At 37.3% G+C, this 16700-nt stretch overlaps 1 protein-coding gene across 1 annotated transcript; it reads left to right on the forward strand.

The window, feature by feature from the left end:
• The first annotated feature begins 2893 nt into the window (after positions 1–2893).
• LOC122800181 lies at positions 2894–5414 on the forward strand. The gene is made up of 2 exons (XM_044069688.1): positions 2894–3041; positions 3166–5414. Exons 1-2 carry the CDS (start codon positions 2918–2920, stop codon positions 3690–3692), a joined length of 651 nt encoding a protein of 216 aa, XP_043925623.1. The 5' UTR covers positions 2894–2917; the 3' UTR covers positions 3693–5414.
• The last annotated feature ends 11286 nt before the right edge of the window (positions 5415–16700 follow it).

Consider the following 16700-nt stretch of genomic DNA (forward strand, 5'->3'; position numbering starts at 1 on the left):
TAATTGAATGTGAATGAGCAATTGAGCATGTTAATGTTGATTGTCGAAGCGATTTTAAAAAGGTGCACGTGCACTCTGTTATTCTGGAGTTTTTTATGCATTTATTGCTGCTGGTTGCTATGGTAATGTCATTGATGATGTGCTAAAGCTGTTTTTATTTGATTTTATTATGCCTATTCTACTGTAAGGGAAATGAATATTTAAGATGTGATTTGCATGAAGAAATCTTTCAAGTGCCCCCCGGCCCCCCTGTGCCTGACAATGAGATAAAAGCATGAACAATAACAACTCTTGTTCATTTTTATTCATAGTGGAGCTGGAGGTGGGTGTGGGTGTGCTTACTTTATTTTGCTTACTCATGTATTAATAGCAGCCATTGTGGGCAGTATGTAGAACAGACTGTAGTCTCCTGAAACCATAAAACACAACATGTTTACTGTGTTAGGAAAAAATAGGATTTATAAATCAGCAGAACAACAAAGCAGGACAAGTAAGTGTGTGCACTGTACTGTGCAGTGTGTGTGGTATTATACAATATGATATGCTGCATATGCATTTGTCTTGCAAGATGCCAGACAGTGACATTTTGTGAATGGTATTATTACACGATTGCAGTAATATATAATAGTACAGTACTACAGTATGGAAAGTGGCAAATTGTACATCACTTTTTCTGCAGACATGCTTCATGTAAATGAGCAGTTTGTTTGCCAAGAAACACTCTTGTGTCCTAATAAACAGAATATTGATTCTTGTTTGTGGAGTGGAGTGGAATGGATAAGTGCATAGTGGTCCCTCTCCTCCTGGTCCATCGTGTAGTAGTGTCACCAGACCTCCCTTTTGTCACTGTTACCTGTTCTGCTGCGTAAGGGTGTTTTGTAGCTGCTGTGCTGAGCCTGTGAATAATTTTGATAAAATGCAATGTGAGATGTGACATGTATTTGCATTTTGAGACAGAAATGAGGAGTCGGGACAAAGATCTGCCATTAATTCATGCATGGATGGATCCTATTCCTGTGGGATTTAAATATTTTTATTGTTTTTATTATTTCACAGAAAACTTAATGGTATTAAGGATTTTTTATACTCTAGTCTATGCAAACCTAAATAACATTAGTTGTGTAATGTTCTCCTAAGTAAAATATTACAGACTTGGACATTTGCTGTATTTATAAAAAAAAATGATAATGCAGGTAGGTCAAGTATTAATAATACCTGTCATGAAGGGCACCACCAGTACAGATCCCATATAGGCCTGGCAAGCCAGCATATGGGAGCAAACTGGGAAGAGGCTTTTTTACAGATGTATTCTTCAGCTTTGCCAACACAAGCCTCTTGGGGAACATGTTGTTATATATTATACACATTTGTGCATGTTTGCTACAGATCTGAAAAGCAGCAGTCAGTCAGACATTCACTAGCTACTTTCTGTGTTCTGATTTGCTAACTGGATAGGTTGTCCTTAATGTGTGCTGCTGCTGCAGCCGGCTGTAGTCTATAATATGTATTCAGAAATGAATGCACATAATTCACAGTTTTGGGTTAATTTTGGATTCTGTGCACACTGTTGAGTAACTGTGTTCTGCTTTTTACAAAGTACTTACACTAACACTTTCACATGGGCCAGTTTCTGCAGTGTGTACAGAGTCTGTACTGTAGATATAACACATTATATAGTTAAAGTAGAACAGCTGGTGAATGGTGATGATGAATATGGTACATGTTTGTTGTGTTTGTATGCATATCTGTGCTTCTGTGTAAGCCTAAGTCAGGTTTCTGTGTAGTTGTGTCCCACACTTCCACCACCATGACATATTGCTTTTATAAGCTTGGAACGTTGCTAGAATGACAGGTTTTGTATTAGCACTGCAGCAACAGCATGCATTTTCAGAATGATATGAAGTCTGTAACTCAAATGAATGTCATTATTTAGTGACTCCAATCCAACCTTTAGTCATTTGCCAGCAAAAATCACACATTTTATGAGGGTCAAAAACCAAGGAGCAAAACATATGGCAAAAAATCTGCACATTCTGTGAAAATCTGTACAGTTGAGAGGTATAGATGGCATGCCCAAAGCATCATTTTTCTTAATCACCCTACCTCCAGTCCCACACCAGCTGAGCTGACTCACCTAAACTGTTTCATGTTTGTTTGTCTTACACTGACTGATTGCTGCATGATGGCATGTTTGGATTTTACAGGACTTCACAAGACAGTAGTTCTGATGCAGCTGCACCTGTAGCCCAACTTGGCTCAAGAAGCAAAAAGACCCCCAGAACCAGTATGACCCCCATTAAGGAGTCCAAGGGTCAACTTGGGCAAGCAGAGATGGCTGAAGGTGAAAAAGGTAAGACCTGTTCTCTTCTCAGTAATATCCAAGCCTTCTTCTAATACCTCAAACCTCTCTTGAGTTGTAGCTAGCTAGCTGGCATGGCATGTCCTTTCTTTTTATCATGAACAGTTAGTTACCTTCTAATACTTCTATTAAAAATATTCATCTATTCCCTCTCCTTTACTCATAAAACAGTAATAGTATTAATTCAGAATTTTTTTCTTGTTTTACAATTGTTAAAATTGTATTACTATGATTATTTAGTTACACAGCTATGTTTATTGACCTATAATGTAAATATTTTCTATTTCTTTAAATGGTTAATGTTATTGTAATGTTTATGGAATGTGGAGCTTTTCTCCCAGCGGTCCTCGGCTACGCTGAAAATGGGTGATTTGATTTCCAGCTTAGTCGGACAATCTATCCCGGTCAGTAAATGTAAAATAAATAACAATATCTCTGTGTTAGTAATATAATGTGGTTTACTTTCAGCATAATTTCTGTCATACTTGGGGAGGTTAAGTAGTTTTTTTTTTCATTTTACAAGTAGGTCAGGTGGTGACTCAGGACCAGGAAAAAATAATGTCATCTTCATTTCAAGCTGTACCAGTAGCAGTACCATCCACAAGCAGTGCAAGTGAGGAGGACCCAGTAATCATCATCACCCATGAGCAACCAGAAGCAGAGACACCTAAAGATGGAAAAGGTATTGGGCATTCTCTCAGTCTCTCTCTGTCATATTTCTTTACTAGTAGTAGTAAAATATGTGAGATAATCAATGTCTTCATCTTCATGCTTACTTACAGGAGTTTTTTGTGCTTATTTAACAGGTCATGTTGATAAAAAAAGAAGACTGTCTTCATTCCAAGCAGCTTGGAAGATGTCATTTGATTGGCTAAGTGAGAGCAAGGTTGGGCAAGGGTATGCATTCTGCAAAGTGTGTCACTGCAACATTAGTATTGGCCATGGAGGACGCCATGATCTGCACAGGCACATGGAGACAGAGAAGCACAAGATAAATGCAAAGCAGGCATCTGGAAGGAAAGTGACAGATATGTTTGCCACCCAAGCCCGACAGGCAAATATAGCTCAGAAAGTAATAAGCGCTGAAGTGGATTTCATTTTCACACTTGCAGAGTACAACCTGCCCTTTAGTGCTGCAGATCATCTGCTGAAACACATGAAAAAACACTACGGTGATCATGAAGTGTTGAAGAAGGTGAGCTGTGGGGTGACTAAGTCTGCATGCATTACACGTGATGTCCTGGGTCCAAAATATCAGGAAGATGCAGCAGCAGTTTGTCGGAAGCAGCCTTATTGCATTTATTTAGATCAGAGCACTGATATGGGGGGATAATAAACTCCTTGTGATTCTAGTTGGATTTTTTGACTAAGCAAAGGGTAGAAATGTTGTTCGGTTCTTAGACATGCCCAACTGTGTGGTAGGTACAGGTGAAGCGATATACAACTGTCTTATGGAAACTCTTCACAGATTTAGCATTCCAGTAAATAATATGGCTGCATACTCCTCAGATAATGCTGCAGTCATGGTTGGTAAATACAATTCTGTACTGTCACGATTAAAGACTGTCAATCCTGATCTCTTCAGTATGGGTTGCCCGTGCCATATAGCAGACCTTTGCATCAAATCAGGTTTGAAAGCAATGAAATCACATGTAGAAGAGTTAATATCCGACATTTATAATCACTTTTCACATAGTGCACAGAGGCAACAGAAGCTAAACGAATTTGCATTGTTTGTTGACATTGAGCCACTTGTACTTATCCGACATACCCCCACTCGTTGGCTGAGTCTTCACAAAGTTATAAAGTGAATAATGGACCTGTGGCTTGCACTTTTATCATACTAACAATTGTTTGAGTCCCGGTCACACAGAATAGACCTGATAACAGAATGGCTGAATAGTCATCAGCTAAAACTGATATTCCTTTTCCTGAAGTATACTATGGAGTCTCTCCTTAACTTCAATATGCAATTGCAGGCCAGAAGTAGTCAACTTTTAACTCTGTACATTGATATCACACATCTTCTTCAGGTGTATGCAACCAGGTTATTTAAGCCACATGCTGCTGTACAATTTCTAGATAATATCAGTACTACCAGCAATTCTTTTTTTGAGGATGATAACAATATTTTGCAGCGGCAACGCCTTCATGTTGGATCTGATGTTGAAAAATATCTGCATGACAATAGTGATGACATATTTGGTACTGTAAGTGAGCACTCCTTCTATAAACAAGTAAAAGCATTTTATGTTGCAGTCCTCCTGAAAATGAAAAAAACATTTGACTGTTGGTGATGCCATACTGAAAAATATTGCCAGTGTATTGGACCCTTCTATGAAATTAGATCTTGACATTGAAGTTATAACGGACATTGCAACTCATGTAGGACTTTGCAAGTCATGGGAAGAGCGTTCTCAACTTAAGACTGAGCTTGGCATATACCAAGTTGTTAACATCAAGCTGCCACAGCAACAGCACAGCCAGAAATCTGAAACAGATAAATGTTTCCTCAGGTACTAGTCAACAGTCCTACAAAGCCCTAAAGCAAAACGAATATCTCTTTTTAAGCACCTCATTTTAACACTGCTTTGTTTGCCACATTCGAACAGTGAACCTGAGCGAGCATTCAGCATGGTGAGAAAAGTTAAAACAGAGCTGAGGCAGTCATTACATGCTAAAACACTTAATTCATTGCTAGCAATCAAAATGAATGAGGACAGTGACTGTTTTTCTGTGGAAGTCCCACCACACATTCTACAAGCAGCAAAAAGGGCAACTCTAGCATACAATAGAGAACATGCCCTCCAGACCCAGCACCAGGCAGCACAAACAGACCCAGAAGGGCCACAGCCAGGCCCTGAGACCATCAGTGCAGAAGGTGAAGAAGAGCAAGAGGAAGTAAATTAATCCATCATGTTGTAAGATTGTGTGAGTGAGTCACATAGTCTCACTGTCTCACAGATCATGGATTTCTTCCAAGCTTCCTCCTTTTGCTCTGTGACATGTGACTTGACGTGACTTGAGTATTTTAAAAAGAAAATGATTGGTTATTTTGGTTGCTAGTTTTATTTCATTTTAAGTCTGTGGTTAATTTATTTTTAATGTGGTGGTTGCTATTTATTTCATTTTAAGTATGTGCCTGTGTGTGGGGTTATTTATTTGGTTGCTATTTTTATTTAATTTTAAGTGCGTGTTATTTTATTTATTTTGAATTTGGTTGCTATTAACTTGCTATTTTTATTTCATTTTAAGTCTGTGACTGTGTGGCTGTGTGGGGTTATTTATTTTGAATTGATTTGGTTGCTTGCTGCTACTATTTGTATTTCATTTTAAGTCTGTGTGTGTGAGCTGGACTGTCCTTGAATGAGAACTTTGTATTTACTTAGCTTAGTTAACATCATTTGTCAATTGTCATTTTGTATTTATTTAAGTTGTATTGTATACACAAGTTGATCTTATTCTTATTTCATTTTGATTTATTAAAATTTTACACACCACACCACACCACACACCACCAGTGCCACCACAGCACAGCACCACTATTTGTTGTTAGAATTTGTTTGTTTTAAAGGTGTGTAGTAGTTAGAAGTTAGAACTTAGTACTAGTACCAGTAGTACTAGGCTAGCAGTGCCAGTAACTAAGTAAGTAGTAGTAGAGTAGACTAGTTAGTTAGTACTATATACTGTAGTACAAGACAGAGTAAATTTTATTTTTATTTATATAAAGAGAACTTGTTTAGTTTAGGTTTTATTTTATACAAGTTCAAATGTCATTGTGATTGTCATTGTTCTTGTTCAGTGTTATTTTTCTAAAAAGAATATTGTATTTTAGTTTTGCAAATTTGTACAAGTTCAAAAATTAATATAAATAAAATACTATTTCTCTTATTTTGTGTTTCATGATCATATTTTGTTTGTCTGTTCTTCACTTTGCATGTAAATGTATGTATCCCAGAATCCCACATGAGTGGGCGGGGCCACATAATAATGTACGCAAATTTATGTTAATTAGCGTACAGATTTGTACCTATTTTTCATGGGTCTTGTCCAGATTTTTGATGTTTCCAGGTTGAGAGGTATGGGAAGAAGGCAAGATTAAACAAGGGCATCCAGCAAAGTGCTGGATGGATTATGTGAGAGAAGACCTGCCACAGTATGGCATGAGTGTCGAAGAAGGTAGGAGAGTGTCAATGAATAAAGAGAGAGGACAACAGTTGACACAACACCCTGACCCTATGTAGTAAATGGGAAAGGGGAGTTGATGATGATGATGATGACTATAGAAAGAAACAAACACATTGACAAGATACCTGTGAACAGTCAGTATACAAACATATTGAAATCATAATACAGGCAGTACAATGATATGAAAAAAATCATTCAAAGGTAGATCAGAGTGAGTGCTTACACTAACAAAGTTTAGATCCATAGTATTTTATGGTAATTGGGCAATGGGAAAGTGATTTCACTATGGCATGGACCCTCATAAACATTAACACTGCTGTCATCTTAACTTTTTGCTGAACTTCATATAGGGCAATCCTTGTGAGGATTTTGAATTCCAATGTCAGAAATTAAATCAATATGTTGGACATCACTGCTATCTCTAGAAAAACATATCAGTCCTCAGAATACCTTTCATGCATTGAACTGACAGCTTTAATGGAATGCCTTACAAGACATTAAAGGTCAAAGGACACTCCACAGAGAATTTCATTATGTGGTATCACATAATGAAAAATAACAAAAAAGGTAAAGATGACTGTAAATCACGAAATGATTATGGCAAAACTACAGAAGGAGGCATTACAACAATAAAACGTCCATGAGCGAGAAATCACTTTAAGAATGTACAGGGAGTAGAAAACAATTAACAGCTGAAATAAGAGACTGGAATGTACAGGTTATGAGAAGACAGCTAGAGAAATAGTAACTGGTTTTCATACAAGAATACAATGGACAGGCTGTCACAGTTTACAATATGGTTGTATACATGAATAGAGAAAATTAATGGGTAAAACAATATCTAAATCTAAATCTACTCAAAAAATACCTATACCAAGCTAAACCTGTCATCTACCGTCAAATACATAAAAAAACTAACTTTAACCCACTCACATTCATCTCATCCCTCAAAGAATGTAACTGGCATCCTCTAAAGTACCTCAGTCTAGATGACGCAGTTGAATTTTTTAATACTACCTTCCTGAACATCCTTAATTACCATGCCCCCTTAAGATTTTCCAGAACCAAAGCACAACCCTCTCCATGGCTACAGAAAACCACTAAGTCAGAAATGAAAAACAGGGATAAAGCCTGGGAGCACTGGCGCAAAACCAAAACCCCCTCAGCTAGACAGAAATTCTTAGAACTACGCAATAGAGTCAAAAAGCTAATAAAACAGGACAAATTCCAATACTACCAGTCTGCCCTAGACTCCTCACAACACAGCCCCAAACAATTCTGGTCCTCCATAAACTCCATCCTCCACCCAGGTAAAGTCAGTACCCCTCCTCCTACCATCCCTCACTCCTCAGAAAATATTGCTACCTCATTCAACACACACTTCACCCAAACCATACTATCACTAGCTAAACAACACAACCCCCTCCCCTCCAACCCACACCTTCAACTAGTAATCTCCCCTCTGCCTTCTCTTTTTCTCCTGCACCTACCTCCAACATAAAAAAACTCTTAACTAAACTTAAACCCACCAAATTAGCAGCAGACAACCTCCCAAGTGAATACCTACAAATCGCAGCTGATGCTCTGGCCTACCCAGTATCCATCTTGATTAACTGATCTCTGTCAGAAAGTTACGTTCCCACACTGTGGAAAGTATCACATATAATTCCCCTCCACAAAGGCAGACCATCCGCAGAACTAACCAGTTACCGCCCCATAGCTATTCTCTCTTCACTCTCCAAAATACTAGAGAGATGCATACACTCTCAGGTCTCAGACTACCTCCTTACTAACAACCTCCTTTCCAGTACTCAGCATGGTTTCCGACCAAACCATAGCACCACCACTGCCTTACTCTCCTTTACTAACACTATCCTTCAGCATAAAAACAATGGCTATCTCTCCTCTGCTACGTTTCTAGACTTATCTAAAGCATTTGACATGGTCCCACACAAACAACTTATCTCTGTCCTCAATAACCTATCCTTCTCACAATCAGTCACCAACTGGTTTCAGAGTTACCTGTCTGACCGCCAACAATCCGTTGTATGGCAGAATGACATATCTCCCCAACTACCTGTCTCCATAGGGGTTCCCCAAGGATCCATCCTTGGACCCCTACTCTTCTCTGTTTACACTAATAATCTAGCCTCTGCCACCAAACATGGCACACTCATACAATACGCAGATGACTCGACCATCATCTGCTCAGCCCAGTCCCTACCCAAACTGCAAAACGTCACACAGGAAGCCTTTTCCTCTGTTGAAACATGGTTATCCAATGCCCAATTAATACTCAACCCAAACAAAACTAAACTACTCATCTTCCAACCCACCAAACATACTCAAAACAACTCTCACTTTAACATCACAGCAAAAGACAACACCACTATATACCCAACTGAACACACCAAATTGCTAGGAGTGGAAATAGACAATAAACTAAAATTTGACATTCACATATCCATGACCATAAAAAAAGTCTACAAAAAACTAGGAGCATTATACAGAAATAAGCCATTTCTCACCAAAGCAGCAAAGATTTCAATAGCAAATTCCCACCTTATCTCCATCCTACTTTATGCCTCTCCAATATATACCAACGTAAGGCAATGTGATCTAAACAAGCTAGAGACCTGCTACAACAAAATCACCAAATTCGCCACAGGGGCATCCTACCGTAGTCACCACTGTCTCTCACTTGCTGAACTGGGCTGGCTTGAACTCCCTCACCTCCTTCAGTGGTATCAGCTCTCACTCGCCCACAAACTAGTAAACCATCCGCTAAATGTCCCATCCCTCCAGAATCTACTCCAACCCTATCGCACCACCAGACCACTAAGATCCAGCAACAAAAATCACTTGCAGATCACTAAAGCCAATAACTCTGCTGGTGAAGCACTATTCTCTTGTGCCATAGCCAAATTATGGAACTCACTCCCACCCACAATTACCTCCATAGCATCATGCACCCACTTCAAAACTTTACTAAAAGCGCACCTAAAAACATGCTGGCTATACCCTTGCAACTCCCACTCTAATATCATCCACCCCATCCAACCACTACCTTTCTTTCTACTCCACTAACTACCTTGATTATAGCAAGCTCAGATGCTCATAAGCCTAGTACTTATTATACAGCAGGAACTTCTCATTGTAACATTTGTTAATGTCTGTTATGTACTTCACAGATAAAGATTCTAGTTGTCTACTGATGTACTATGTTCTTCATCTGTAAATATGTTGTATGTAATTGCTATGTTAAATTGTTAATCGCTATGTAATCCAATGTAACTACTGTCTGTTTATTTTACTGTGGAGCTTTTCTCCCCGGGCCTTCGCTGAAAATGGACCTACGTCCAGTCGGACACTCCCGGTCAACAAATTTAAATAAATAAATAAATAAATGAAAAGCTGTGACAGTGTATATGATGATGAAGCTTAATAAGCTCCAAGGCTGAGAAGGAATATCAACATGAGCATGGAAGGAACTGGTGGAGGCTAATATATTTGGCTCCCTATTGAAATTTTGGCACTCAAATGGGTGAATACTTACAAGCCTAAAAAAGACCAAAAACCCAGGAAAAGAGTGAATCTCATAGATCACTCTGCTCTTTTAAACTTTTTTCAGGCCCCATCACATTCCCAAACTTATATATACTAACATCAGGATTGCCATTTCTCGAAAAAAGGAAATATTCCAGGAAATGACTATCTTGAAATTAGTATATGTATCACTCTAGCAGGTCCTACCTTTTCAAATTGTTGCCAGTGTATTTTTTCAGATGAGTTTGGTTCTAGATGACTGGTATATGGATATGATGGATCCATGAGGGATTTGTGAAACTTTAGCCTTGACTTCTTTATTACACCAGCGCAAGATATGGAAGATATTAAGGAGGAACTCCTGAAGGAAGATAAAGTTCTTTATTACACCAGCACAAGATATAGAAGATATTAAGGAGGAACTCCTGAAGGAAGATAAAGGTCTTTATTACACCAGCACAAGTTATAGAAGATATTAAGGAGGAATTCCTGAAGGAAGATAAAGGTCTTTATTACACCAGCACAAGATATAGAAGATATTAAGGAGGATCTCCTGAAAAAAGATAAAGTTCTTTATTACACCAGCACAAGATATAGAAGATATTAAGGAGGAACTCCTGAAGGAAGATAATGTTCTTTATTACACCAACACAAGATATAGAAGATATTAAGGAGGATCTCCTGAAGGAAGATAAATGTCTTTATTACACCAGCACAAGATATAGAAGATATTAAGGAGGAACTCCTGAAGGAAGATAAAGTTCTTTATTACACCAGCACAAGATATAGAAGCTATTAAGGAGGAACTCCTGAAAAAAGATAAAGTTCTTTATTACACCAGCACAAGATATAGAAGATATTAAGGAGGAACTCCTGAAGGAAGATAATGTCCTTTATTACACCGACACAAGATATAGAAGATATTAAGGAGGATCTCCTGAAGGAAGATAAATGTCTTTATTACACCAGCACAAGATATAGAAGATATTAAGGAGGAACTCCTGAAGGAAGATAAAGGTCTTTATTACACCAGCACAAGATATAGAAGATATTAAGGAGGAACTCCTGAAGGAAGATAAAGTTCTTTATTACACCAGCACAAGATATAGAAGCTATTAAGGAGGAACTCCTGAAGGAAGATAACGTTATTTATTACACCAGCACAAGATATAGAAGATATTAAGGAGGAACTCCTGAAGGAAGATAACGTTCTTTATTACACCAGCACAAGGTATATAAGCTATTTAGGAGGAACTCCTGAAGGAAGATAACGTTCTTTATTACATCAGCACAAGATATAGAAGATATTAAGGAGGAACTCCTGAAGGAAGATGACATTCTTTATTACACCAACACATGATATAGATGATATTAAGGAGGAACTCCTGAAGGAAGATAACGTTCTTTATTACACCAGCACAAGATATAGATGATATAAAAGGAGGAATTTCTGAAGGAAGATAACGTTCTTTATTACACAGGCACAAGATATAGACAATATTAAGGAGGAACTCCTGAAGGAAGATAAAGGTCTTTATTACACCAGCACAAGATAAAGAAGATATTAAGGAGGAACTCCTGAAGGAAGATAAAGGTCTTTATTACACCAGCACAAGATATAGATGATATTAAGGAGGAACTCCTGAAGGAAGATAAAGGTCTTTATTACACCAGCACAAGATATAGAAGATATTAAGGAGGAAATCCTGAAGGAAGATAAAGGTCTTTATTACACCAGCACAAGATATAGAAGATATTAAGGAGGAACTCCTGAAGGAAGATAGAGGTCTTTATAACACCAGCACAAGATATAGAAGGTATTAAGAAGGATCTCCTGAATGAAGATAAAGGTCTTTATTATACCAGCACAAGATATAGAAGATATTAAGGAGGAACTCCTGAAGGAAGATAAAGGTCTTTATTACTCCAGCACAAGATATAGAAGATATTAAGGAGGAACTCTTGAAGGAAGATAAAGATCTTTATTACACCAGCATAAGATATAGAAGATATTGAGGAGAAACTCCTGAAGGAAGATAAAGGTCTTTATTACACCAGCACAAGATATAGAAGATATTAAGGAGGAACACTTGAAGGAAGATAAAGGTCTTTATTACACCAGCACAAGATATAGAAGATAAAGTTCTTTATTACACCAGCACAAGATACAGATGATATTAAGGAGGAATTTAGAAACAACGGCCAACTTTGCAAAACAGTACCAATAACCACAAATAGAAGAAGTCGAGAGAAGAAAGCAATTCATACTCGAACGCTTTATTAAAATATCTGCGTTTTCGTCAGTATGTAGACTTCATCAGATTTAACAAACATAGTAACCATTTCATTCCTATTTATACAAATTTAATTCATCACAAACCAATCATAACTAACCATAATTAAAAATGAACAAATCAACATCAGTATTTCATTAAAATCTCATTAGTATCTCATTAGTGTATTTCCCTTTTAAAACCTTAAAAGCTATGTTATAATTAAATAAATACAATTAAATTCTTAAAACCTAGAAAATATATTATATTGTATTTATATTTTCCATATCATATGTAGCTTAGAATCAAATGCATTTTATATATGTATATATAAAAAAGTTTGTTTAAAGTACATAGTGTGGAGTAGATAAGAAATGAATGAATTATTTAATCCAAGGATTGACGCCATCTGCTGGTCATTTTGATTATGACATCTTAATACTATATTCTAGCTGCTCTCAGTTTTAACAATGGTAGGATAGAAATGTACTCATTCAGGCCAGGGGTCCTATTGGCTTCTAAGGCTACCTGCCACCATAATTCTTTGTAGCCTATATTCTCTTCCCATGGACCCCCCTAATATCCTCTTTTACTTGGTCCAAAATAAAAAAGTTAAATTGATTTTCTTTACAAATCTTACTGTGCCTGAAAAGTGCATTCGTTTCCTTACATTTTTTAATATCGTACATGTGTTCATAGATCCTCTTTTTCAGGGATCTTTCAGTTTTACCTACATAAAACGAAGAACACTTTTTGCAAATTGCCAAGTAAATCAAACCTTTAGAATCACAGTTAAAATAACCTTTGCTATACAGCCATAGTTCCCTACCATCCAAGTATACTTTCTCCAGGTTTGTTACAAATTCACATTGTCTACACTTTCCACATTTAAATGTCCCCACTTTGCCTAAGTGGGCCCTATCACCTATTTTTCTTCCATTCCCCTTTTCTAATATGTTTTTAATGTTCAATGGGTTCTTAAACACTACTTTTGAATTTGAATCAGATAGTCCTTCTAAATCCGTGAAAGTTTTAAATTTCTCCCATTCTTTTTGAAAAAGCACCTTTACTTTCCTATTCAAAGTATTGTATTCTAGTACTAGTGATTGTTCGTATTTATCATTCCCCATTTTTATGTTATCACCATCATTAGTTGTGTTTTCTCTTTCCCCTAAGATGGGCTTAAATCTTCCACTTCTTGCCTTGGTTACTTCCATTCTAAGTTCATTGATGAATTCTTTGGGATACCCTCTATCTGTAAACATCTTTTCCAATTTATCACATTCCTTGTTGAAGTCCTCGTCAGAGCTTGTCATCCTTGATCCTCTGACGAATTGTCCCTTCACCAAGTTCCTTTTGCAATGGATTGGATGCCCACTCTCAAAGTGGAGAAATGAGTTAACGTATGTATCTTTCCTGTATACCCTAGTCTCAAAGGCCCTAGTGGTTTTCCTAATTTCGATGTCCAGAAAGGCGATACTGTTGTTAGATGTAGAATGTGTGAACTTGAGAAAATTAGTTGTTTCTCCAATGTATTTAATAAAATCATTAAATTTGTCATATCCACCAGTCCAGAAAATTATTATATCATCCAAAAATCTTTTGTATAATTTGCAATATTGCATATGCCCAGAGGGAAAGATGTATTTTTCCTCCCAGTAAGCAAGGGCTAAGTTAGCAAAGGTAGGTGCACAGGTGGCCCCCATTGCTACTCCTTGTGTTTGCTGAAAAAACTCACCATTATGGACCAGGAAATTGTTTCTTAGCACTAGGTCCATTAAGCTTAAGCACACTACCTTATCCTCAAAAGACAAATTTTTGTCACCATAGACCTCATTTTCAAACATTCTAATTCCTTCCTCGTATGGAATGGACCCAAATAAATCTACCACATCTATGGTCACTAGTATTAAGTCCTTTTCAAATAATTCAGGGACCAATGCTCTTAATAAGTCCCAAGAGTCCCTTAAAATCACCTTCTTATTCTTCCATATGTGCTTTGTTTTAATATCTACAAACTTGGCCAAAGACATCATTTTAGACCCATCAGATGACACTATCGGCCTAAAAGGAGGGTCTTCACAGTTCTTGTGGATTTTCGGTATATTTTCTTTATTACACCAACACATGATATAGACGATATTAAGGAGGAACTCCTGAAGGAAGATAACGTTCTTTATTACACCAGCACAAGATATAGATGATATAAAAGGAGGAATTTCTGAAGGAAGATAACGTTCTTTATTACACAGGCACAAGATATAGACAATATTAAGGAGGAACTCCTGAAGGAAGATAAAGGTCTTTATTACACCAGCACAAGATAAAGAAGATATTAAGGAGGAACTCCTGAAGGAAGATAAAGGTCTTTATTACACCAGCACAAGATATAGATGATATTAAGGAGGAACTCCTGAAGGAAGATAAAGGTCTTTATTACACCAGCACAAGATATAGAAGATATTAAGGAGGAAATCCTGAAGGAAGATAAAGGTCTTTATTACACCAGCACAAGATATAGAAGATATTAAGGAGGAACTCCTGAAGGAAGATAGAGGTCTTTATTACACCAGCACAAGACATAGACGATATTAAGGAGGAACTCCTGAAGGAAGGTAAAGGTCTTTATTACACCAGCACAGGACATAGAAGATATTAAGGAGGAACTCCTGTAGGAAGATAAAGGTCTTTATTACACCAGCACAAGATATAGACAATATTAAGGAGGATCTCCTGAAGGTAGATAAAGGTCTTTATAACACCAGCACAAGATATAGAAGGTATTAAGAAGGATCTCCTGAATGAAGATAAAGGTCTTTATTATACCAGCACAAGATATAGAAGATATTAAGGAGGAACTCCTGAAGGAAGATAAAGGTCTTTATTACTCCAGCACTAGATATAGAAGATATTAAGGAGGAACTCTTGAAGGAAGATAAAGATCTTTATTACACCAGCATAAGATATAGAAGATATTGAGGAGGAACTCCTGAAGGAAGATAAAGGTCTTTATTACACCAGCACAAGATATAGAAGATATTAAGGAGGAACACCTGAAGGAAGATAAAGGTCTTTATTACACCAGCACAAGATATAGAAGATAAAGTTCTTTATTACACCAGCACAAGATATAGAAGATATTAAGGAGGAACTCCTGAAGGAAGATAAAGTTCTTTATTACACCAGCACAAGATACAGATGATATTAAAGAGGAATTCCTGAAGGAAGATAAAGAATCTATCATCATGTTTTCACTAAAGGCAGACTACCAATATAATCTAATTTTGATCCATAATGGAGACATGAGAGAGATAAATAAGGGGAACACAGTTTATTTGTTTTACCGGGAACATCCAACTTGGAATGAAGCCAATTTTCAGCAGAGGCCCAAGGAGAAACGCTCCAGATGCATGTCTTTGTAACATGGGAGGAAACCGGAGCACACAGATAAAACTAAGATCCAGCAACAAAAATGACTTGCAGATCACTAAAGCCAATAACTCTGCTGGTGAAGCACTATTCTCTTGTGCCATAGCCAAATTATGGAACTCACTCCCACCCACAATTACCTCCGTACCATCATGCACCCACTTCAAAACTTTACTAAAAGTGCACCTAAAAACATGCTGGCTATGCCCTTGCAACTCCCACTCTAATATCATCCACCCCATCCAACCACTACCTTTCTTTCCACTCCACTAATTACCTTGATTATAGCAAGCTCAGATGCTCATAAGCCTAGTACTTATTATACAGCAGGAACTTCTCATTGTAACATTTGTTAATGTCTGTTATATACTTCACAGATAAAGATTCTAGTTGTCTACTGATGTACTATGTTCTTCATCTGTAAATATGTTGTAATTGCTATGTTAAATTGTTAATCGCTATGTAATCCAATGTAACTACTGTCTGTTTATTTTACTGTGGAGCTTTTCTCCCCGGGCCTCCGCTGAAAATGGACCTACGTCCAGTCGGACACTCCCGGTCAACAAATTTAAATAAATAAATGAAAAGCTGTAACAGTGTATACGATGATGAAGCTTAATAAGCTCCAAGGCTGAGAAGGAATATCAACATGAGCGTGGCAGGAACTAGTGGAGGCTAATATACTTGGCTCCCTATTGAAATTTTGGCACTCAAATGGGTGAATACTTACAAGCCTAAAAAGACCAAAAACCCAGGAAAAGAGTGAATCTCATAGATCACTCTGCTCTTTTAAACTTTTTTCAGGCCCCATCACATTCCCAAACTTATATATACTAACACCAGGATTGCCATTTCTCGAGGAAATGACTATCTTGAAATTAGTATATGTATCACTCTAGCAGGTC

Source organism: Protopterus annectens, chromosome 4.part0 (genome assembly GCF_019279795.1).
Source record: "Protopterus annectens isolate FY-2018-M chromosome 4.part0, PAN1.0, whole genome shotgun sequence".
Classification (NCBI taxonomy): Eukaryota; Metazoa; Chordata; order Ceratodontiformes; family Protopteridae; genus Protopterus; species Protopterus annectens.

Bases quoted from the DNA above. Each gene is read 5' to 3' on its own strand.
- LOC122800181 (XM_044069688.1), top strand. From the start codon at position 2,918: ATGTCATCTTCATTTCAAGCTGTACCAGTAGCAGTACCATCCACAAGC. The intron at 3,042-3,165 runs GTATTGGGCATT...CTTATTTAACAG, and splicing joins GACACCTAAAGATGGAAAAG to GTCATGTTGATAAAAAAAGA.